The sequence below is a fragment of the Chlamydotis macqueenii genome, chromosome 8 (genome assembly GCF_036417535.1).
Source record: "Chlamydotis macqueenii isolate bChlMac1 chromosome 8, bChlMac1.mat, whole genome shotgun sequence".
Taxonomy (NCBI): Eukaryota; Metazoa; Chordata; class Aves; order Otidiformes; family Otididae; genus Chlamydotis; species Chlamydotis macqueenii.
The window spans coordinates 13,086,640-13,112,520 of record NC_141563.1 but is presented as its reverse complement, the minus strand read 5'-3'; the positions used below and the strand labels follow the sequence as shown (position 1 = coordinate 13,112,520).

At 44.0% G+C, this 25,881-nt stretch overlaps 1 protein-coding gene across 1 annotated transcript in view; it reads right to left on the bottom strand.

Annotated features, from left to right (window-relative positions):
- Positions 1 to 226: 226 nt before the first annotated feature.
- Positions 227 to 25,881, bottom strand: part of XPR1 (xenotropic and polytropic retrovirus receptor 1) — a 107,671-nt gene continuing 82,016 nt past the window's right edge. Inside the window, exons 7-15 of the mRNA XM_086754105.1 lie at positions 25,455 to 25,536; positions 21,766 to 21,953; positions 21,356 to 21,535; positions 17,255 to 17,420; positions 15,318 to 15,509; positions 3,369 to 3,535; positions 2,952 to 3,091; positions 1,922 to 2,143; positions 227 to 555 (exon numbers count right to left, since the gene is read on the bottom strand). Coding sequence (XP_086610231.1) covers positions 495 to 555; positions 1,922 to 2,143; positions 2,952 to 3,091; positions 3,369 to 3,535; positions 15,318 to 15,509; positions 17,255 to 17,420; positions 21,356 to 21,535; positions 21,766 to 21,953; positions 25,455 to 25,536 — 1,398 coding nt within the window. The 3' untranslated portion in view covers positions 227 to 494. The remainder of the gene's footprint in view (positions 556 to 1,921; positions 2,144 to 2,951; positions 3,092 to 3,368; positions 3,536 to 15,317; positions 15,510 to 17,254; positions 17,421 to 21,355; positions 21,536 to 21,765; positions 21,954 to 25,454; positions 25,537 to 25,881) is intronic.

Sequence of the window (25,881 nt, the reverse complement as noted above, 5' to 3'; positions counted from 1 at the left end):
GTGCACTTTCCCTGCAAGTGCAGCCAGTGCCTCAGCGCTGGATATGAAGAAAAAAACCAACAAAACCAAAATAATCAGATTTAAAAACTTAAGTCCGGTTTCAACCAGTCAAAACCGGGCCAAGCAGAAACCGAGTGTGCTCTCGGCACTGTCCCATGAGGGAGTCCCTATGATGCTTCGTTATCCAGATAGGTTTGTATGTCCTTGTTGAGACTGTAAACAATCCTTCTTTCCTGAACTGTCCTCTTTATTGGCAAAACAAAGTAAAATATTTTATTTTTTTTAAAATAGAACATTAAAATTAACCCAGAAGAAAAGAAATGAAACACAGTGAGCTTGTTGGAGTCCATAGGATCTGGTCTGGAAGAGCTCAGAAAATGTGTTCAGTGTTTTCTCCTGTTTTCAGCTGGAACTGTACCAGAGATCGGGTTACTTGGGGAAGAGGGGAACAGAATGAGAAAACAAAGGATGCGGAATAAGAGACCGTGGCCATCTCATGTGTTCACTTCATTCGCTAGGTCCTCTATCAATACCTTAGTGTCACAAGCCTTGGACCTGGAAAAAAAAACAACAAACAAACAGAAAACACTCAGTAGGGAGAAGAAATTCCCATTACTACACGCAGAAAATAAAACTGCAGTGCACTTGGAAATTTCTTCCACAAAGAGGAATTGTTTCACCCTCTCCCACTCTTATTGGGAATAGCAGAGCCTTGTAAATACAGCCGTCCCTCAGCATCCTCCTCCCATGGCTTTGCCCATGCCACCCCAGGCCGGCCACCTTCTCAGCAGGGACAATGCCCTCTGCCGGGCTGCACCGACCAACGGCCAGGGACCGCTGTGGCTCTGCTGGCCGCGATGCATCCATCCACCCCTCCGCACAAAAGTCCTTAAACGTTTGCAACAGGCACTGGAAATCCAAAAGGAGGGTTTCTGCTCAATCTGTCACCGGGCTGCACAAAGGTACAGCAGCTTCTTTTGGAATATGCCTGACGTGTCGTGGTTTGCTGCGTGTCGGAGGGTAAATGGATGTGGGTGGAGGGAATTTGACCAGGCCTTGGCCCACATCCTCTCCACATAAAGTTTTTCAGTCTGCAGTGGCATCACGAAGACTATTGGTATTGGTCATATCCGTGTACTATCAGCCAACAGGGATACGAGACAAGCAGAGCCCGGGGGCTGCGGCTCAGGCCAGAGCACGTCCTTTGTGGGACAGTCACAGCCTCCTCTTCCTCCCATCCGCCCCTCCCAGGCAGCGATGCAACAGGGGGATGAGAGGCAGCGATTGCACAACACTGCCGACAGTCTGCACTTCAGTGTCCCCAGGGAGCCCAAACTTGCTTCCTGGCCAAAGGGCAGGGCTGCTGGGGCAGAAGCGATGCCTGGACACTGGAGCACCCTATGATGCTCGGAGCACAGGCACTGCAGTGAAGATACGCGGTCAAGAGGTTCAGGGGCTGGGGTGCAAGGTGGGGAATCATTTAGGGAGTAAGGAGGGGTAGAAAGAAACATTGCATGGGTTTAGACTGGGGAGAGAAAGGGGTCTGAAATCTCACACACGACATCTTAACCAAAGGATAACTGAAATCTTGGGGTGGTCTGAAGCCTGGAAATGGCCAGCTGAAGATAACCTCTACTCCTCTACCTCTCGCAACTGCTACAGGCTATTTTTTGCAGGAGGGCAGTTTTGTAAAGGGAACCCCCTTTTCCAGTGGTTTACCAGAACCCAAAGATGATGTAAAGGCTGGATCAACCCTCCAGCAGAGAAATATTCATTTACTCATTGGATCTGTCCTCCCATTGAATGACTATTTTGGCTGAGATCTTTGCATGATTACCCAGTCCATAAATGGCCACCATTCATTAACAACAGCACTAACACATGATTTGGTTTGTTGCACTGGAGGAAAGGCAAAACATACTGTGAAGCAAGACGAGGTCTGCGCAAGGACACGCTCTGGCTGCGCTTCCACTGTTTGTTCTTGCGGCGGTTTCGTACACCATCTTCCTGGTCCATCATCTGATCCAAGAGCGTCAGGTCATCAGCGTTGAGCGGTGCCACGGAGATGTCCCTCACGGCACGGAACTCACCACAGTTGTTCAGGTGCTCATTCTCCAGACGGAAGAAGTTCCACACAAACCGCCTGGGTGGAGAAAAAAAGAAAGTTACCAGTTCAGTTCCACTTTTAAGGGCATTGCCTGTGTTTGACAAAGCACTGGTACATGCATCTGGATGCCACTGACTGTTCTCACTGATCAAAGCGCCTCTAGGAACACACTTGGAGCATGGAGAAAGAGCAAATGACTAACAGCAGCACCTGCTACAACATCTTCCCTGCTCTCTGGGGAAGAACAGATCTGCCGGGCTCACTCATTGTCCTAATGATGACAGCCCTAGTCTGGACAGCATGAAGGCTGCAGGCATTACAAGCAAAAGGCAACCTCCACCACGTACATGAGTGAGGTTCCGCTTCAAGGGCTTTTACTCATCTCAAGAAGCTGTGGGGCTGGGTCTCCAACTACAGTACAAGAGTGTGAAGAGCCATGAAACCTTGTAGGATCCAAACAGATGATGCAGAATTCAAATTAGTGTTTGGAAAAGCAGCAGAGATTTGAGAATAATTGTAAACCTGAGAGTCAACTGAAATTTCGTCTGCAAATTGCAACAAGATAATTTTAAAGAGAAATATAATAAAAACAAACCCCTCAAGATTAGGCCTAGGTTCAGAGGAAACTGCAAACGCAGCACGAAGGTTCACATTGCTGCAGAGCCCTCTACAGCTTTCTTCACTCAGCACCCTGTTTGGATGAAATGTTCCCGTTGGACCTAGTCTTCCGTTTCAAGGACCAGTATCTTCCATGCCCAAGGAGCAACGCATTTCCCATTGTGCTGATGTTATACAAGCAATGAAACTGTTAAAGAGCTTGACCTGTTCAGTCAGGCAGCCTTACCGGAATACCTCAAGTGGGGCAAATACAGTAGAAATGATGTCCCCAGCATATGGAAAGATTTGCATGGAAGTGAGGGAGATCTGGATGGTCCACGCAAAACGCAGGATGACATCTTCTACAATGGCACAATAGTAGTATGCCTGAAGAACAAGACAGACAAACAGGAGAGCTCATTGTACATGTTCTGTACAGAAAACAGACCTCTTCAGGCCCTCAGGAAGATACAGAATTTGCTGCTCAACCACTAGAAAAGTGAACAGCATGAAACGATCTCTTTGAAACAAATGAACTCTACAGCCAGAAAATCCCAGCCCATAGCATTCAGGAAGCACCAGTGGCCAACTGCAACATGCTCCAAACAAGTTTTGTTAAAATATTAAAAGGCTTCTCTAATGGAAGAGCAGGCTGTATACGCACTTTCTGTGGGTAGACAATTCCTTCTCGAAGAAAGGTATTTTCACCAGCATTTTTGTCAAAGAGACCCCAGTCCATCTTCAGGTCCCAAATGAGGGTATAGCATGAGCTGATGAAATAGAAGATAATCCACAGGTAGAAGAACACTTGGGTGTCACTGTGGTTTTTAGCTGGAAAAGAGAAGAACAGTATACTTCTGTACAACATAAAGCAAATTGCTTCTTAAAACAGCTACAAATTGGCTGATTTGATCAGTGAGGTAACACCCCTCTTTGAATAAGCTCTGGGAAAAACAGGCTAGCTAATCTGAACCAAACTGAAAGCCTTACCAGGACCAGCTGTATATTTTTATTTAAACTTTAATTTCGTCCAATGCTCTGCACTTGGGACTGAAATTTGAGCTAAAATTTTTATTTTCTCGAAACTTGCAGTAGACCTGTCATTCTAACTCTGGACAGCAGGTGGAAGCTGAGGGCCATATTTCACAAAGGACACAGGCTGGTACAAAGGAAAACGCAGTGAGGCAGTGCTCAGGAGGGTTTTTTAAGATAATATTTTCGTTTTTCTAAATATAAACAATGGTGAATTAGTGCACTAAAAGCTTGAAAGAGGACACGCAGTACAGGAATTTCCACTAGCCATTTGAGAGGTTGTGGTGGCAGCAGAAAATAAGCAAAAAGAAGGCCAATACATTAACATGTATGTATCAATCCCGGAGAAGGCTCAGTATGGAGTTTTAAATGCCCAAAGCTCCTCTTTGGGAAACACAGGACTGTGGGCCCAAAGTCTGCTCTCCTGTGGATATGTTTTTGTACTAAGTTGTTTCCCGTTCCCCCCCAAAAAATTATGCTGCTGTCTCAATTCAGCTAAATTTCCCTACATCAGTCAGCTGGGTAAAAACAAACAGATCTGATAATTCTGTTTGCCTTTAATTAGCAAATCTGAGTCATAAAGTTCATAAAAATAAAATATGTTCTAACACTTTGCAAGGCTGAGACACTTTGCATCCCACTGCTATCAGGAGTCTCCTCCTTTCTGTGCAGCCACTGCAATTGCTCATGCACCGATTCTTTCTAACAAAGCCAATAACACTTCTAGTACAAAAAAGCCGTAATGTTTTCAGTCCAAACCCAATGCTACACTAAGTAACAGCTCTATTTTCCATATATGTGGCTTTAAAACAACAGAATCCCTGAAGCTGATCACAGAGGGAGCAACAGGGCAATTTGCCTTCTCCTTCCCTTTTGTTTCTAACAATTACAATAAAAATGTAATGCAGCAACCTGATAAAATTAATGGAGGTGAAAATGAGAGGCATCGTGTATGAGTGCATTCTTCTCATTATGCCTTTCAGGCTTCCCGGACATGATGTGCAGGGTATAGGTCAAATTCACACACTCATTCTCCTTTCAAAACACACCCCCTAAAGCAAACCTATTAAAGGCACTTATGCAGCAAAGCCTATCCGCAGTGAAGCTTCACATCGGCAGAGAAGGACACGGATCTGCTGCAGCTCTCGAGTCTGACATGCTTCTCTGCTTTTGTGCGAGGTCAGAAGCCTGAGCAGTAACCCGCATCGCATCCTCCCGATGCTCGGCTTTACCCAGGGACAGGTCCAGCATCGCATCATCTGCCACTGCCGCTGCAGAGCCATGACGTCAGCCGGGAACGGGCAGAGAAGTCCTGCAGAATATGGGCTCTGATGCTCAGGTACATTAATCCTCCTGCTTTGAAACCACCTCTCCCATCTATTTTAGAAGTGCAGCTGCCCACAAAGCAGGACACAGGTGAGATTTTTGGAGCTTAGCAGTTAAGGCTCTGCTGCAAGATTTCATCCTCCCCTGCCAGCTCCTCTGAAGCCTCCACTACATTATTTCCAGAAGAAAAGGCAGATACTGACATTCAGTGACTCAGAGACACTAAGCCTGTTCTTTCCAATATTATTTTTAGCTCATTAGATCTCCATGTTTACTTCCCATTACCAGACTCTAAACAATAATTTAGAGAGGCAGTTAAGGAGTTAATTGCTTTCAAAGCATCTAAAATGCTCCAAACTACCCTGTGAGGCTGCGTGCTTCCTGTCAAGCTTGGGTCTGAAGGTTAGGTCATGCTGCTTTTTTTTCCCTTAAGGGCAGAGTACAAATAAACTGAGTCTTACTCCACATCTTCACGGAGCAGAGATGGAGGAGGCAGTGCAGACAGTACCATCCATTGCCATGCCTTCGGCCACCTCCCTGGCACAAGCCATACCCTGCAGGTGCAGGGCTGAAGAGCAGCAAAGCAGCATTGCTGGGTGCTCCTGCGGAGTTTTCCGGTCATGGAGAGTACAGTCTGGCTCTGGACGATCATTTCAAACCACATAAGGGACTAACAAAACCATATCTTAAGTTGGCAATTACATAGGAAGGTGGTTTCAAAGGTTCATGATGCTTAAACCTTAAAGGTTACTGTGTGCAACTACAGAAAGGAGGAACACCATGAAGAAAAAGGCCCAAGTAAGAAATCTTGTGGCATTAAATTCATCAACCTCAAAATGATGTGCTTTCTTCTAGTTAGGTTACCCTGGCCTCAGCTCTCCTTCCCCACCCCTGTCTTTGCAGCAGTCTTTTCAGTGGCACCTGGGGTCACACTGCTCGCCCCTTGCTCCTGCTTGCTTTCTCACCGACCAGCTCTGTCACGCATTCAGCTCCTGAAAAAATTCATTAAAAAACTAAATCACTCCCTGATAAAATGCTCTAATCACAAGTAGCCTATTATCTTCAGCCTTGGCCTTTGAGTCCCTTCCTTTAATCACTTATCTTTCTTTTCCTCCCACCTGCAATTGTTTGGTACCTTCCTTCCTTCCGTCCTCATTGGTATTCAGCTGGTGTACAGAAATACGTTACCGCTCTAGGCAAGCAATTATATCTCAATCTCCACTGGCTGGTCCTGGTAGCCCTCTTCACTGCTGCTCAGGGGGTTAGAAAATCAAGGCATTCATATTCTGCCCAGAGGCTCCATCTACTCCTGGTCTGCTAGTTTTTCAGGAGCAATACATAACTGTGCATATGTATGATGATGTCGGGGTCTATTTGAGCAGGAACTGTTTCATCCTGTGTTTTTTCTTTGTTTAATCATGTGCTGGAAACCACCAACAAACCATTAGACAGGGACAGTCTCAGGATGAGAGAAGCACTCTAGACAACTGGTAGATCTCAGCCTCTCCAAGAGGGGAAAAAAGACCAAATATTCAACATCCCATGGACTGCAGCAACCCTTTGGCAGCACAACCACCAGTTCACTCAGCAAGAGCTGCACGAAGGACCTCTACTTGGTGCTCCAAAGGGCACTGCCACGTAGCAACTCCCCAAGCTACAGTTATTCAAAAGAGCACGTGCAGGACAAAACACCCTCAGCACAAAACCTCTGCATGTAAAGTTGCAGGTGTAGCTTTGTCCTCCCTGCCGATGGGTGGGTTTCAGTCCATGTTCACATTAGCATGTCTGCAATGTGGCGGTGTTCAGTTATGTCAGAGGCTATTCAGGTTCGCAGCGCCCTGCTATTTCCACTTGCTGCACAGTCAATGGGAAGCAGTGTACCACAGGGGCCGTTTGCAACCTTCACCACAGAATTTCCATTAGTATCCTCAGTTTACCCTATAAAAGGCAATTCCAGCAGATACTCTGCACAAACACACCTACAAATGGCTCCAGAAGGTCAACTAGATAAGTAATGGAAGGCTTTCACCTTTGAACTGAAGCTGTGAATGGCCACAATCCCAGAAAACAGCCAATGGCACTTGCAGCAGCAGAATTTACTGCCTGCAAAAATTGCTGATAGCCAGTAACTTGGATCCCAAAAGCAGCCCCAAGGGACACAGTATCTGACTAGCATTCTAAGAGAATAATATTCTACAGAAATTATAGCCCCTTCTAAACACAGGCAAGAGAAAGGTTGCTTTCCATCAAAGATGGACAGCAAATACTATCCTGAATGCTGTTAATATTGACTTTACTTCCAAAGAATACTATCTGTTTACCCTGCTGAATTATTCGGGGGAATGTAAACACTATATAGTATTCAACACAGCAAAAATCAATGCCATGTATTATTGAAGATCTGGGTAAGAGCACAATGGCCCTCGATAAGCACTCTTGGTGTGTCAGCCACCACAGCTGGCTGTGCTTTCTGCTGATGAGGAAAGCTGTGATAAAAGCTGTAAGAAGCACGAGGTTATCAGGAAACACAGTCAGGTAAGCCCTGCTACGAGGCACAACTGACCCAGCCCGAGCAGTTCTGCCACCAGCATCAATTAAAAACCTCTTGATCAAGGCATGCCGAATTCAGTTTCCTTTGATGACGAGCCTTTCAATCACAGATTTAAGTAGAACCAGATTATATATATAGTATATAAACATATAAAATATATATATAAAAATACATATATATTTACAGTGTTCTAGCCAAGCACAGATACCGGAGTACTGAGCGTATACTTTCTACCCAGTTAGCCCAGGGCTGACACGTGCCCATTAGCTCCATCCCAGCACACAATAGGAGGGGGGTGACAGCCAGAAGTGACTTATCTACATAACTGCCATCAGAATGGCATCCCAAAGCATTTGTCTAACACCTTACTGCTTGAAGGGCAGCGTTACTGCTCCCTCAGTAATTATACATCTTAATGAGGGAACAGCAGCAGTGCTGCCTTTTTGCCCAGCCAGCACGTACCGCTATTTAACACCGATCAACGGCAGAGCCACGACATGAAAGTGGACTTAATGCAGTAAAAAGGCAAACAACCCAGAGGAGCACACGGAGGATTCGCCATTGCACACTGATGGGCTTTGTCAAACGCCAACCCTTTCCTACGAACAACCTTCCTGTTAGATTCTGCAAACCTCTGCTATAGCCTCCAGGCACAATTTAAAGCAAAGCCGCAAGATACAGCACAGTGAAGAACTGTCGGGAGGCAACATCTCATTTCTTCTTCTAGTTAGATTCTGTTTGTAGAGCAGGGAAATCCCCAAATTGTGTTTTGACTAAAAATACTCTGCAAGTTTGCATTAGGCTTGTAGGACTATGACTGTGCCTAATTTCAAGACATTGCTGCAATCTCATTGCCTGTATTTCACAAACAGGAGAATAAGACTGAATTGTGAACAGGAAGAAGCATATCAGTCATGACTGAGATTTGATCTGATTCTTCTTCTGATGGCTCCTCTAGCATTTGAGAAGTGTTCTTGGGGGATGTTTAACTGCTACCTTGAGAAGGATGGGGTTTCCAATCTAAGCATTTGTCAGCAGTCTCACCAATAAGAACATCTGGATTCACAATGAGAAATAAATAGCATGGTAACCATGGCCTTCGTTTGACAATTTAGGGATTAGGAGACAATGTCATCTGCTACGTCTGTAGTGGTTTGAGATCCCAAAGCGGATTCCTTCAAAATATAATAGCAACCAAAAAAATTAAAATTAAAAAAAAATATTGTTGGATGATTGCATAACCTAGATGTCTGCAGCACCAGAGAGCTCCAGACTTGCATACATTTGAAAGGAAAATCACTTGTGATGTAGTCAGTTGCTTTTCTAAAAATGTTCCATTACAAAAAGGTCAGGCTTACTCCTCTTAAGTGCCATGAAATAAGGTATCAGTAGGCCACCATTTTTACTTACACCTCATTCATTAGTGTTGCCATTTCTCCAGTCACCTTTAACACCAATGTGTACTAAGTGATACAAACGGTACTATTAGTCCACTTTCAAAACCCCGGCTATTAAAATCCACCTCTCCCTCAGCTGCAATCTTGAGAAGCAAACGCATGAATCACTCAGCGGCAGGGTGCCAAGGCTGCCTCTCCCCCACAGCGCAGCTGCCGACACCGCGAATGTCCCACTTGACATTTGTAGACCTACAGAGCATGGGAAGATTTCCCTGTGGGATTTTATGCCTCATTTATGCTGACGTTCGGAGTGCGGTGGCAATTCCCGAAATCGCTCTGCCCAACACCCCCACGGAGCACAGGCTGCCATCTCATCTCGCCTTACCCGTTCACTCACCGGTGAGCGAGCTCCTGCCGGCACCTCTGCCCCAGCCAGGGTGGTCCTGCTGCAGCCTTGCCAAGGTGCTCCTCACCCTTCCCACCTTGACCCTGAAGCACCATCACCAGGACAGGTGTCTAAGCAATTAGAGTAGCTAACAAGCCAGGGTGCAGAAGCCGGGCTCGCTCAGGGTGCCGCAGAGACCCATGTCAAAGCTGGGAGGAGGTCAGAGGCCAGGATGGAAATGTTTGCCCGTGGCAATGCCTCCAATTCTTCACTAATGACACTGCTGCTGCTCCGATGGAAAGGATCAGAAAGACTGGCTAATGAACACAACTCATTACTGAAGGCCTCCTGGGCATGGGATGACAGGGTTTCACACAAAAATTCATCCTAGCTCACAGCAATGTGACAGACGTTGCATGTTTTGGCTCCACATAAACATCCTGATGGAGCTGCCAGTATGCTGTGCTAAGTCAAGCTGCATAAAAACTGCAAGTATTAAGAAAGAAGCCAGTTAATCCCATTAAAAAGTTTGTTTTACTTCAAGAGGTCAATCCAAGCACTCTATAAGGCTCTTGTGGCAACTAAATCAAATGATCTGGCTTGCTGCAGCACTGACAGTTCTTCCAGCACTGAGAAAGGGGGAGAGACGGGAGATCTCGTACCAACACACAACGGATAAACTAGGGAACAGGATCTCACAAATGCTACTTACTTCATTCTTTGGTGAATTTTTTTTTTTTTAATTTTGTACTTTAAAAAAAAATTATACTTGAATTCTGTATGTCCACTTATTTTGCCTTGCCCCACGCCCCACTACCTAGAAATTAAATGACATTTCTCAGTTGAGGTATTATAAACTGCTGCACCAATGTCTGATTTCTGTGAAAGTCATTTTAGTCCCAGTTCTCACATCATCCTGTTGTCCTCTCCTGCTGTAACCATTTAGGACTACAGTTAATTATTTTTCCACCTACCAGCAAATTTGCTTCACAGACAAATTTGCTTCACAGCCCTTGCAGTTCCTAACAAGGTAGCAACAAGGGCTAAGTGACACAACCCACTACCCAGTACTTCAGCCAGCAGAGAAGAGCCGAGCTAAGGTGCAGTCAAATATCCTCCTGCAGCTCCCAGTGCAACAGCTTGAAGTAACTCCCATCCTCTCCGTCCTGCCACGCATCATTATCCTCCGCCTGGAAGTCATACCCCTCCCCAGCAGAGCTGTAGTGGGACAGATCGTGGGAGAACCAGCGATCCGTTCCAGCGTGAAGTTGGCTACGCCAGCTGATATCACCACGGGTAAACAGCTGAAGCCATCGTGATTAATGAGGAGTGGGCAGCAGTTACAAGACCTGGGAATCTTCCACTGTATTTTCAAAAAGCAGTACATTTCCCATTCATCTTCATCTGGTCGAACCTCTCTGTTAGTAAGGGATGGTGCGACACCTTCCTGCAAAAGCCCATTAATCGAAGGATGACTCCTGCCTTGACAGTTCACATCTCCATTCCTTGGCAAAGCAAGGAGTTTCACAGTTTTCTCAGGCTTTTAAAAAACCAAATTACACATCACTTCATCAGGAGAAGCCCATTTCTGAAGTGATGGTGAGAACATGGACAGAAGCACTACTCTTTAGAGACAGCCCTATTTAGTTAACTTCTGTATTCGTAACTACTGTCAAGTTCCTGGGCTGTTTAATGAGAAAGTGCATGGCAGTTATATTATCTTAGACAGACCTAAGGCTCTCTGCGGCACTTCCAAGCCGATGACAGCTAGCGTTCAGCAGTCTTATTTGGGGTACTTGGAAAGGGCGTGGGAGCAGTATGGAAGAAGAGCCTCTTACTCAAGTTTCCAGGCCAGGTGGATTAACTCTGGAATAATTCAGAGGTTAATAAATAGCTGGATACTACCCAGATGACAAGGATTGCATTGAATAAGGTGTGTAAAACAAGCTTCCGATTAAAACTTGCATAAACAATCTTTCCTTTCAGTAAAAGGACAAAATTCCACACAGCCAATTTTAACCCAGTACTTGTGCTTAAGCTCAGTTAACACATTCCTTAAAAAAACCAAGGTAAACACAAATGCTCACACTGAAATAGCAAACCCCCAAAACAAGAAAATGATGGAAGAGTACAAAGGACTCAAGAAGCTCAGTTCCTCAAGCACAGAAGGCAAATCTATATTCTGCGTGAGCAAGATATTTCCGACGACACTGTGGGAGCATCAAGGTAAGAGACAATTGACAGACAGTAGCAAAACTAAGATGTGTCTCACTTTACAAAGAATAAAGTTGGAGCATACATCATGCATAAAGCTTTAGAAGCGACCGGCTCTCAGAGTAGTACAATACAACTCCAATTGAACTATTTCTTATAAGAGCTGAACACCTAAATATAACAATCCTATCTTACAAAGGCTGAACCAGGTCTGAGCGAGGGACGAAACCAAGGCTGGCTATTGTAGGTATGTCAGCGCGCCCTGCTAACTGCAAGCACACTTTATACAAGGGGGGATTCCTGTGGAACGCTACTATAAGCTGCACTAAGTGGAAGGAGCTATCCTGGTGCATTTGTCAAGGAAAGCGCATCTGCTTTTGGCAGACACTGCAAAAAGTAGTTGCGTATCAAAATAACACTGCACTTGGGGTAAACACTCTACCGCAGACTCCAACTTAATAATTTGTTTCCCCAGCACCACTTAGGTTTCCGTAGGGATTAAATAAGGCAATATCATATTCAGTTGGCTAGCTCTGGGGGAAGGCTACTCAGCACTGCCAGGGAAGCTAACACCAGCGCTGAACTCCTTAGTGTAAAGTAAGGGTAGGACGGAGCTGAGGACAGAGGCTTCTGCTCAGCTGTGCTGCGGGCGCGCAGGGATGAGCGGCACGCGCTCCAGTTGCTAGGAAGCTTAGAGTTACAGATATGCCTCATTTGCCTGTGTAAACATGCCCCGTAGGACTATATTTACAGAACACGGCCTTTGCTTCCCATTCCTTTGAGTGATATAAAAATACTGAGAATTCTCCCTTTGGGAGCTCAGCAACAGTTGCCCTTGGGTTGCTGCTGTTGTCCCTGAAACGTGGCTGTATTTCTGAGCCGCGGTGAAGCGGGCAGCCTGAGTTGTCCGTCATCCACACAACTGCTGCCTTCTCCGGTCTTAAGTTAAGGGGTAGTTGCTCTCACTTCAGGAGATGCAATTCACTAATTCAGGAGATGATAGCTTGGTGCTCACTCTGCAAATATGGTCTAGTCCCAGGATAACAAGATTGCCAGTCTGGGAGAGAAAATCTAACAGATCTCACCGGTACAACATCCCAACTGCAATTAGCAGAGAAAATTGTATTCTCCATCTAAACCAAGAGGAAGAAAAATAAAGAAATAGCTTCTCTAAGGGAAGAAAGAATCCAAATTATTCACTGCCCATGCAAGACGAATTATTAAACAGCAATATTTTGGGGAAACTGAGATACTAGTCAAGAGTCCACAGTATAGTTCAAGTTGTTTTCCAACAAGCACAACAATGCCATAAGTGCACTCTGTATGAATTAGCTGGCTTTCAACAACAGCAAACCCTCCTAGCCGCACAGTCCATCTTCACACAGCTGGCAGACGCAAGCTAAAAACCTACAGAGCAGCTACAAATTATTCAGTGTTCAAATCAAGGGAGGAAGACAAGCCTTTCCAGAGGGCTGTGACGCCCTCAGGTCTCCCAAGTGGAGAAGAGGCGCTGGTGTACATTACCTGACCTCCCAAGAAAAGGCCACCAATTACCCTCTTGTCCTGGCAGCCAAAAGCTGTCATTCCAGAGGTATAAGTCATCGGCTTGCAAACACAGGCATGAAAATCTGTTTAAATAAAACTCTTGTTACACAGCAATTAACAGGTTCCTTCCTTACTGCAATTTAAAGCAGGTCTAAAGAGCAAGGAGCTTTACCAATTTGAGACTTGTTTTGGGCAGTGCTTGCTTTCTTCATAGCCAGCAGCTAGCCCCCTACAGATGTTCTGTAGGTAAGAGATCGGTGTTTGTCTCTGCTGTCCTTCAGCAGACACAGAGAAGGTGTGGGCGAGCAGCGCATCTATTTTTCAACAGGAACATCACAACAACTTGATGATAGACCATCTGACTCCAAGTTCAAAAAGAACTAGGAATCTATGTAAAGCACATAGATAAAATTGGATTCTTAACAGGTACAGCATATTAGAAAGTGCATTTATGGCAGGATGAGAATAGGCCTACAGGGCTGAGAAGACACAGCAAGGTCTTTAGGCAGCCCTCTGAAAAACCGCTACAAGCCCAGGCACAGTGGCATTCACATAATCTGTGCTAACTTGTACTTTCCAAAGCCCACAAAGTTTCAAAATTTTTTTGTACGATACCAACAACCACATGCTATTGACTCCCACTAACAAAACCAGACAGACAAAAGCTGGGAGTCATGAACACCTCTCAGCAATTGGAACAAGCCCCGTGCCTGGCTCGTAAACACCTCGTTACAACCCACTCCCTGCCAGCCTCGAAGAGCAGACAACAGTTACGTATGGCAGCCACCAGAACAAAGGTCAGCGGTACTGGCGCGGAGGCAAGCTTCAAGGGGAGTAGAAAGAGGTCAAATTCTTCAACAGGGCATTTTGACAGATGCCGGCTTTCCTCTTGGTTCCAAACTTACCCGAACCTTCCCACAGAAGGCTCTGCCAGAGCGTCCCCCCAAGCAAGGAGAAGAATTAGTCAGCCTCCCCAAACAGGCACCCAAAAGCGTATAAGCAGTGACTGTAGCCAGGCAATCTGTATTTGTCTCATCTCAGGGTTTGGCGGCAGTGACTAACTGGACTGCAGGGCTGGAACTGAAGAGCTGCAGAATGTCACTGAGCAAACAAGTTCCAATGGGAACAAGCTCCAGGGACACAGGGAGGAGATGCACAGAGGGGCCAGACGCTGCATCCGCCACCGATGCTCACACACCAGGTTTGCACGTAGCTCCGGATACAGAGCGCCTGACTTCCAGCCTTCAGTGAGCTTGCACCAATGCACTTCTCTGCCGTTAAAATGCAAGGCTTGACAAACATTATTGGCGTGACTTCAGGCCCAGCTATGTCAAAACAGCCATTTCTTGGCCACAGGAAGGTTTCTAATAACCCTGCCACCACTCCAAAAAACCATCATGGTAAGTAGAAGCACTCCTTGAACACTTCTCCCTGCCCTGCGTGTGCGGTTGCTAATTTCTGGAGATACAGAAGGCGTATATTTTCAAATAAAAGATGACAGCTTCTAGGACTTCAGAACAATGAAAGGCACGGTGACTGCCTGAAATGTAGAAACTAAAAGCTTTTTCCTTCAGAACAGAAGCAGAATCGAGTAATTGTCGTTTCCAGGGAGATAGAGAACTTCAGGGATCAGAGCTCAATCTGCAGTTAAATGGATTGGAAAAAACTCCCTACCAGCTGCAGAAAAAACATGGATAAAAACACACAGGAAAATCCAGAGGGGGCATTTTCCTGGCACTGTGCACACCTCCCCCACATTCAAGAATGAGGGACCAATTTTATTTTGATGATCCAGGTTAGCTACTCATGAATGCCAAGGGAGAAGTATTTCCTAGGTTATCCCTTTCCTTATACATCTCCCATCCAATCTCCCTTTACAGCAAAAACCGACAGGCATTTCAGTTTCCTCCTTTCGAGAGAAAAACCTGAAAATTCTCTCTCGCACTCAGAAATGCAGTCCTAAACAGACCAGGTATATGAAAAACACCTAAAAGAAGATCTTAAAACACTCTTTGCAAGCTAAGCAGGCCTTTGCCTTTCCACTGAGATGTTTCATAGGTGCCAAAAGACAAAATTTCATGCTTCAATTGGACACCACACTCTGAGCTTCTTCCCTGTAAAAAACAAATCCCACGATTTGGGATTTTCCAAAATAACCAATACCTTTGTGAGTGCTGTAGAGGGCTGCAAATGTCACCACAAAGAAGGTGGTGGAATATTTTCCAGCGTTAACCAGATGAAAGGCCCGTTTGTTATCACGGTAACGGCGCAGGCACTGGATGAATCGCAACCAAGCAGGGATGCATTGGACAACTGCTCTCACTCCGTAGGAGTAGCTGTAACAAATCTGATTATCTGCAAGAAAAAAAAGTTTCAGAGACAAAGAGTTAGTAAGTTTAAGAACTCATATTGTCTTCCTTTCTGTAAGAGTAATATCACTTGACATGTCAGCAATTCCCCATCAATGTCTTGTACTTAGGCACACACACACATCCAGAACATCGAGAAGCTCATCACCAGAAAGTATCTTCAAGCACTTTACTCCATCTCAGAGGTATTCAGGTGACAGGACATCACTAGCACATCCAGACAGATCATCATCTAACTCTTTCACTGCTGCCAGTATAATTAATATGCAAGAAGATTAGAAATAATCTATTTTTAAATTTATTTTCTGCTGTTGGCAGTACTGTGAATAATAAAATTAAGGGTGGAATTACAAAAGGCCTTCGACACTGAATTTTTGTGCATAAATGGGAGGACATTTCCAAAGCCTGCAAGATAGCTTAAAAAGGCTATTTTGCCTCAGATGTCCCTGACCCATTTTCATTGTCTATTGTAACAGGAAAAAAAAAACAAAAACCAACCATATTTCAGTATGTGTTGGGTTTTTTTTTGTTGTTTGTTTTTTAAAAAGCAAAGCCAGGGCATAGCCCTGGCTTCAGTAACTGGGGGAGAGGCAACTACACCAACATGACATTGTGTCACACCCCTCATGTTTGAAAGCCTTCTTCTAATTGAGGAAATGACCAGGAAAACCCCAGCTTTGCCTGGAACCCCCAAGCATGCCATATTCTCACACTGTCTTGCTCAGCACATCTAAACCAAATACCCTATTGACTAAAAAGCATTTGTTTTTTATTCAGACTAATGGAGACAAGTTATTAGCTGATATTTAACCCAAAGCACTGTGTTATCATTCCACTCTTTGGATATGAAAATGATGAGTTGTTATCTACTCAGTTACTTTATTTATTTTATTTTTAATAAATAAATATTTAGTTACTTGCAACACTGTCTTAGAAGGAAGAGAAAGATCAGACAGATTGGAAACACAAAGTGAAGACTGATGCTTATTGAAGCATACTGCAAATTCTTTCAGCAAGCATCAAAGTCATCAGACAACACAATTTGCCAGCAGTCACTGCTTAAAATGGAAAGACAACAGCCTGATGCAGGAGGAGACAGGTACTGTTTTGCCACTGGGAAGGCCAAAGTCAAAATTTATATGCCAGCTCTGCAGCTCTTCTGGCTAGAAAGGAGAGAAAAGGCAGAGCACGCACAATCCTGGCATCACAGCATCAACTCCAGTTGAATAAGGGGTGGCACTAACAAGCTCTGAGAATCTCTTGCCATCCTCTCTTGCTTTAGGGTACAGTGATGGAGTCTGTAAGAAGCAGGCTACAGCACAGAAAGCTGTGGTTAACAAGCTCACACAACTCATTTTCATGCTGAGCAACAGGAACAGGCTAAAAGCAAAAACATGGTTAAAGCACTATGAAATAAAACAACAACGCCAGGAAAATGGATTTCTCTTGCCAATCAAGAAGTGCTGTGTCTAAATTCTTTGATGAATATACACATCAGGCCAAATGACTGGATTAGGAAATGAACACAGATGTGAAATTCCATTTCTCTGGATGGAAGTAAGAAGGGGCAGAATCTCTCCAATGCTGTGTTTACATAGAAACACCAATTATTTAGTTTTCTGTGTCACTGGTAGTCATCTTCAAAACAGACAGATGCTTTCGAAGTTGCCTTGCTCAATGTTTTTCAGGTCATTTTGACTGTGTTCGCATGGGTTGCCAGCAGTACTCTACCTGTATTTGCCAGAAGTCCAGCATTGTCCTTCCACTGAACCTCAAAGCTGTAGAAGCAGATCATGTATTCCAGATCCATGAGTATCACGACCAGGCTGTTGAGCTGATCAGCCAGCCAGAAATCTGCGAAGCCTACCTTGTGGAAGGGAGCAGTGAACACTCGAAACTGTCAGGAAAAAAAGGGAATAACTCATGACATAGTGTCAAAGAGATCTAAATGTAGTGGCAGGACATCACAGTATTGAACAAATATGGAAATAACAGAAATGTTTGAAGATCTATTGCTGACCTTTTGCTCCTACTGACAAACAAGATAACCATCTCCTCACTCTTAGTACAAATAACATTCTTACTTTCCTCCTCCTGCATGCAACTATTCATGTCTCCCCCCTACCTTTTTGGTTTTTTTACTGGCAGAAGAGCCCAGTCTCCTCCAACCAAGCTCGTTTCCAGGAACTCCCAGTCTCCATGTAAGAGCTGTACACAGCTGTTTCTTTTGTTGCTCCTCATTTTAATCCGCGCTTTCTTTCAGGCATTTATGTCACATCTACTGACATCTTCCACACTTGCCTTCTCCCTCACACTTAATGTCAGTTATAGACCCTCAGCACGGCCATTAGCCTGATCCTGGCTCGGTTTACCTTACACATTAGTTTTCTTTGATGTTAGAAGTTGTAAGAGTGACCATTGTTACTGCTGGACATCCTAAACCCTCTAGCAGGGAAAGGGTTAAAGAAAGGACAGAGGAAATCCTATTGACTGTCAATTAGACTCCCCCTCAATCCCAGTCCACTTTCCCACTAAGCCTTAACAGCAGTTTTGCTACCTTCAAACCAGGCAGTTTTCATGGTCCATTACCTTTGATTACAACTCTCTCTACCCAGTTAGTTGTAGTTACTAACAGCCAATTTCTCAAAGAGACAGCACCAGCACCATCCTGCAGTTCAGAGATTTATGAACCTTAAAATTAATGAAAGCACAGGCTGACACTGATCTTTTATATTGCGCCTCTTATTAACCTAAAGGGTACACAGCTACAGAAGCCCAGGAAAGGACTGACACATTCCCATCAGCTTGTAATGCCAATTTAAGGCCCTGGTCCTAAATTTCAAAGCCAAATAGGGGATTAAGACTTAGTGACACAAAGCAGATAGGGATCTTGACCCAGAAAGCACTGTGCTCACATACTACAGCACCCATTAGAAAGGCCCAAACAGGGCCAGCCATTAGTGAGGTCCCTCTTCAAAGCAGTCAGTTGCAAAACAGCTTCTGCAGAGGTCAGAGAAGCCAGCCTTCCTTTTCAAAAGGTCCTTCCTCCATTCTACCAGCACTCCTCAATACTATCTTTACCTGTTTCATCATAGACTCTTTTTTTTTACAGAAACAAAGACCAACTAAAACAAATGAAATGTGAAAACAGTTTTACAGATAGATCTCCCTGAAAAAAAAAAAAAAGAAGAAATTAATAAACTCCATGTTGTTATTTCATTTAGGGAGAGACACTTCGGCACTGCCAGATGACAGCATAAAACTTTTAAGGGAATAGAACAGAGCAGAAACTTTCCACCTAAAGGTCACAGCAGATGAGGAGTCAGCAGATATGTCCAGGACCCATTAAGGCACTGGTATCTCAGTCGACTATCATCAAGAACCTGAGCTGCTGTTTGAACCTTCCTTACCCTGTGCCTCAAGCCCTGTGGTTTCCGACTGCTGCTGCACGCTGCCTGGGCACAGCTGGAGTTGCAACCCAGCTACCAGAGGGTGCTGGCAGGTACCACTGGTAGCAGCTGACTTCCCAGCTGAGAAGCATCTGTAACATCCTCCAGTGAAGATGGGCCGCCAGAGTGAAGTTGTAATATATCAAAAGCTGGAGTTGAATCTCAGTTTCAAGTAATCAGTTGCGATTACGTATCAACAGCTCCACAATCGAAGCACAGACTTCCTGGTGCTGATTACTGCAGTTTTAATAAGTGCCGAGACAGTAGATATTTGAGCTGGAGCTAAACAAGCTAAACACTTCCTAGATTTTCACCTCTCGCAGACAAGCTCCCTGCAGTTGTTTTGCCATTTTGGCACCCTGCAAAGAGCATGGGCACGCAGACGCTGTGGCATCCCCCCTGTGAGCAGATCCGATTCCTCCCGATGAGCTGCTCTCCTCAGCCTACACAAGTGCACTCGTGGGCTTCCCATCTGGCAGCAAAGGGGCAAAGAATGCTCACCTAAGCATGTAGGCAGGAAAGGGCCTGGCATGGGAATTAAACTTACTACGGGCTAAGTGATTTTTTTTCCCCTCAGAGGAAGATCAGTTGCAGTCCCTCAGGGATGATCAAAACAGATCTCCACGACTACCAACAAGCCAGTTGATGATGACCACAGGTGGGTGCAGTAAGCCCCCTAGATCCATCACAAAATGCTACAACACACTAAAGTATGCTCCTGATTTGATTCTAGAAAAATTGAAGGTGGCAGTAATGCTCTGCTACATCCAGTATGACAGTCTTTGTTTTGGCTGGAAATCAAACCTACCAGGCACGTGAATAAAAAAGCTCACCAAACCAAAATTTGTGTGAACAGCACAGTTCTACAAATTGTGCTATTTAAACCTCCTTTCACCCAGATAGCTGCTGGCAACTGCAAGGAGAAATAAAATACACTCAGACAGCCAATTATGCGCAATGAATATTAGAAAAGCGTAACAGCTACTCTTCATGTGGTTTGTCTGGCCTCTTTTTTTCCCTTCCTCCTGCCTAACACACAGTCAGATGTACAGTGTCATTTTCCACCATTAGGGTGATCTTGCATTTTGATAAAGCTTTTTTTCTCTAGGAGACCTTGGGATGAATTGGCCTGTGCACACTCAAATATACGTGTGTATTGCAGACTGCAGCGTAGTCTAGAGACAGCTGGGATAGAGCAGGTACTGGAAACTAAGAGCTTTGTGAAGACTGAGAATCCTACCCTGTTAAGACATTGAGATAAATTAGCACAGATATTGCTCACACAGTTAGAGCACTTCCAGTGCTTCCCCTAGCACCAAGGGACAGCAGTAAGACTAATGAGGCTTGGGACTAAAGGTACATCTATGAGAGATGCCTGAATGCTGGAAGGCAAAAATAGAAAGAAACTGAAATAGTAGTAAGCTAGCAAATCAAATACCAAAGGTAAGCACACAGAGGCTAACTAGCTGTGTGTATACCTGCACACACACGCTTGAAGCATGATTCTATGTTTCATCTTTGTCATGTTCCAGATAAAGTTAATTGTTTTAATTGGCATTAAAACGATTCTACGAATAACATCAGCCAGCCAAACCCTTTTCCACTCGATTCTCTCAGAGCACTTCCAGCAAGAATAAGGTATCGAGGGAACCAACTTGATTAAAGTCAATTTAAAAGGGCATACAGGGTGGGGAGGAATGTGTGAAACAGCCATTTGGGAAGAAACTGATGAGCCATCCAGCAAGTTTGAAAACTCTTCTTTTGGAGCTCCCACCTATAACTGGAACAGCGAAGTAATGTGTATTTACCTTCAATTTACCAGATTTATCTTACCAGAAAAACAGGAGCTGGCCCTAAAATAAATAGTTTAAGACCACAAAAAGATTTGCTGAGAAAAACCCCACCCATTAACATAATTTTATACGAAGTAACCTTTGCAAAGGTTCCCTCTCCATTGGTGAACCCTCTCAATGTTGGCACTCGCCTGGTTTGGGCTGAGGAGCATCCATGCAGCCTTGCCTTAGAGCACTGTAACCCTACTTAAACTGTTTTGCTACATTAAGGAACAAACAAGCAAAGATATCTGAGTGTTTCCACATGTCGAAAGTATGTATACAGCTGTCTATAGGAAGATTAACAAGTAGCTACCTGCAATATGAAGATAATGATAGACCGGTACAGACAAGCAGAAGTTGCTTCTGTCAATCCATGCTCAACAGCCATTTGCAGTCAATACCTTATCAGGTCTGCTCTGTGAATACGCAGTGGTATAAACATCCCTCTTTCCTGAAGATTAGACACACTTGTGTATACTTAATTGCTACTGCTCAGCTACAGCACATTTTAAAAATGTATTTATTTAAATCAGGTTTGAGACACTTACCAATAGTTTGAGCAGCCAAAAACGGGACTTGTAATATAAGGTTTTGGTAGGGTTGATGAGGAAAAGCAACATGAAGCCGTACAAGATGAGTGGATTCACCTGCATAGGGATGTAGGTGAATTTACCATATATACATGCCAGCAGGCTCAGGCACCACAAAACCCCCAGGAAACCAGCAATCTACAGGAAACAGAAAAAACACATAGATACCTTATGAAAATACAGCTCCAAAACCTACAATGGATTCTCATTATAAGAAAAGGGAGAGCAGTGCTCAATCCTGTAATCTAATCAGACTTCAGGAACTTCCTCTTCTAATTGTGTTAGAACTCTTTGCCAGGAAACAGTGAAGGATTTATCCTCCCGATATGCTGCACAGCTCCACCACTGCTACTATCTATTCTGTTTACCTCAAAGAGATGTTGATGGGACAAGTTGCTGCGGGGATTGAGTTCGAAGATGAGGACGTGATTCACTCCAGCCTGTCTCCAGCCATACGTGTTGATACCCAGGAGAAAGAGGAATTCTATCAGGAGAAAGCCACCTCGATAGATTCTCACCAGTGGCCACACATTTGGTCCATCTATAAAAGCCACACCTGAGAAAGAGAAGTGAAATGATCTTAGTGATAGCACAAGTCATGCCACAAAGCAAAGCCGTGCTTCAGTGCTTTATGCTGGCTCTCAGATGCTCAGCTGTACCCTGTGAAAACAGGGTACTCTTGTAAGCACCTGCATACCAGCAAGGGGAGGACTTTCGCCTAACCTGGCAAAACCTGCCTATTCTGGCAAAAATTCACTCTCCAGGTGGTGTAGTTGGGTCATTAGCAGCATCTTAAGTCCCCTGTCTCACACTACAGGCATGAGGGACAGCACTGGCATAAATCGTAACTATACACACTTAAATGTTCTGGTTTAACGGATCTGAAATCCCAACAGACTGATACACAAATACTTCAGCTCCCCACAAAACCAAGCAGCACCATTTACAGCATTTAAAACAATGCTAAACTGCGCCTAATCACTGAACTCAATACAACTGTAATATATATTCGTAACTAGCAATATAACATCCAGCCACACCCAAACAGAAAACTCAACATAAGGCAGCAAGACTGGAAAGCCTGTTGCTTCCTTTGTTCAGTGGTCAGGGTTCTGGAAACAAATTTGCTTAATTTCAAGCAACGAGCAGCCTTATACGGCAGCAGCTTTCTCTAGCACAAGCCTCTTCACAAAATACTGTTCCCCAGTTGCCCGATACAGGTTTTATGAGAAAAACACAAAATACAGTTACTTGAATCCTAAATTTCCATTTCATTGAGTGTTTCTCACCCACATGCTTTCTAAGAGAGGGGAAAAAAAGAACATGCAGTTTTACAGAACTAATGCTGAGAATTTACTCCCACAAACCTTCCTGTCTTAATTTACAGCCCCAAGTTTTTCCCACTTTTATTCAGAGAAAGCATATCCATGTTTCATGTGTTCAGCACCTGTACTTTATACTACATAAAATTATGGAAGAAAATTGTGCAAGGAACAATGACTGAGGAACTGTTGCTTTAAATTTAAAACTTAAACACACTACTGGATTTAAGCAAAATAGAGTCAAATTTTGGACAGAAATGACAGGCACCCTGAAGAAGCTAAAAGAAATGAGTCTCAAATACGGAACTGCAGAAACAGCATTTCAAATTTTCATGTGAAATGCCTGCAGACAAAACAAAGGGAGGTGCTTCCAAACAGGACAGAGGGCCCCCAAAAATTGAATAAGAAATGGCCAGACAGAATAGGACAGATGTGCTGTGTGCTATTTGAGACAGAACACCCAGACAAAGATTTATCCTGAGGTGAACACAGTTCAATATGACAGTACAGAATATGACTTCCATAGCTAATGCCTGCTAATCTTATTTCTGGATTCTCAGGGTGGTAGAGGACCATAATTGCAGTGTGGAACAGCAGTTGGTTCTGGAGAAAAACCAGATACTGAACAGCATAAGCAGCTGAGATTTCTGTATATTCCCTTCTCTGATACTAAGACCCTCCCTAGTTTAGCTTCCACAGTGTAAAGGCTAGATGTGATTCCCTTTTCATGTTTTCAAGTTCCTAACTGAACCATTTTCTTCATTACACCCAAGCACTTTGACTGAAGACCCTCACCAACCCTGCTTGCAGGGAAGTGCCCAGCAAAGGTGCACAAGATCTCAAACTGCTGTGACCCAGTCCGGGGCTCTGTACTGCAACCCTGAGACAAAGAGATTTTCCATTCGTATACTGTTTCCGCTTAAATCCAATACAAGGGAAGTCACCTCCTAGAGTCAGCAGGTACGTGACACAATCAGCTCATCCCTTCAGCAAGCGCAGGCTCTGAACGAGGTGCTCAGAGAGGAAGATGTCCTTGGTGACAAGCCCAATGGTATCGCAGCCTAATTCTCAAACAAGAGACGGGGCGCTGCTGCAGGAAGAGTCTTGAGATTTTGCATGAAAACTTACAGGTTTCTGGCTAATAAAACACATGCTCATTTCCATGAACTGTTAACCTTAGTTACGCACTAGCTTGGCACCTAGGAAAGCTGACAGAGAAATAGTGAGGCCTCAAAATTCATACTGTCTGGGGTGACACACCCTGCTGTGATATACCTGTAGCATTTGCAGCCTTAAACAGACCCCAAGTTATTATGAACTCACCTCTGTAAAATATTGCTGTTCTTGTTTTAAAACGTGGCAATACAGAAGGGGTTTACTATTAGAAGTCAAGTTCTAATGCTGTTTCACAGATTCTACACATACAGCATTAAAATCCTATCTTAGTTAATCAAGCCATAAAAACAATTTGGTAAAGGTAGCAGAGAGGTTAGCAAACCAATATCCAATTAAAAACAAACACTTTGCAGCTGGAATAGTTTTGCCCAATATCTGAAGTCATGTACAGCTATCAAATCACATCTGCCAACACAAACATACCTATTATTCACAGTAGGTTAGTAACACCTGCTTTACAAGTATAATAATTTTTATGAATTCATTCTCACAACTGCGTCACTTTTTCATTCTTAATACTGAGAGATAAAGAAAACACAACTGGCTTCAACCACATTTGCATGTCACACAGAGATCAAACATATAAGTAACAGAAAAAAAAACCTAGATATGAATAAAGAACAGCTTCTACACACTAAACAGACCCTTCATACAGATGGGTCAACTTTCTGCCTCTGCCATAGGAAGACCAAACGGGAAGCGCTGCAAACAGCTTCTCAGAGACATTTTATCCCAAGAGATGACTGGATCTAATTACAGAAACATCTGATTAAAAATTCTTTTAAGTCAAAAACACAGACATGGGCTTTCCCTAATGCAAGAACTCATATTTTGATTAGTTAAGCCTTTTCCTTTGTACGGCTTAAGCAAGTTACAACACTACGGAAATCACACGCACAATTAGTAAAGCCGCTTGTGATTAAGTGCTGTATCTGGATCGACAGTACCAACTCTAATCAGAGTCCAAACTCAGAAGGCACAAAGCAGAATAAAACCAAGGCCTGAGATATGCAATAATTTATTGTAGCTTTTAAACAATCTTGTCAAAATCTGTCAACAGGAAAAATTCAATTAATTCCTTCATTAGGCACCAGGAATTGAAATCCAAGAAATTTCTACATTAAAATGTCCCAAGTGGCGTGGTGCTCACATGGCTCTATGTCTGGTCTCATTCTCTGCAGGGAATCAGTACCATGCAAAACAAGTTCTACGAGCACCTCTCTCAAGGTGGGTGAGGGCTGTGTGTTCACAGAATGATAATAGAAATCTGACTTTATACATGGATGTTGCACCTCCAGAATATCCCTCCAAGAATAAGGAGGAAACCAGGAGAACAAGTCATAATATGTTCAAAGTCCAAAATCCGCATATATAATATGAGAAAAACAACTACCTATTACTGAGCAGAACTAATAACTCACAAAAGTGCGATCTGACCCAGGCTGATTTAACCCAGAACATCCTGACCAACCCAGTTCAGGTCCAGGCCCTCACTAAGTGACAAGAAGATATCCAAACCAAGGTATGGCAGCCAGCTGGGTTCAGCCAAGATTACTCACCTGAAAGTATGACAGTGACGTTGAGCGCAATGAACAACCCACAGAACAATCCAACCCTGAATGTAGTCCAGGCTGGCACAGGCTGTGAACAAAGCAATGGTGGAATTAAGGCAGGTTAAAGTCAGATTCATTTGCAGAGTAAATTTAAAATCAGGGGTACAATGTTCTGATCTCTGATCGCACTTTTGCTCTTGAAGCGAGGATTTTTAAACTGAAAATGCTGCATAATATTCTTGCCTATGTCGTTGCTGTGTTGAAACAGAGCATGGGCATCTCAACACCAAACACTAAGCATATGGTGTTATTTAACACAAATTTCCTTTTACTATTTCTCATGCCTTCATTACCTTGTGTGCATGTATTAGGAATAGTAAGCAAACTACTTCCAAATCTCCCGGAATGAAAGCAGATTACGTGACCGTGTCCC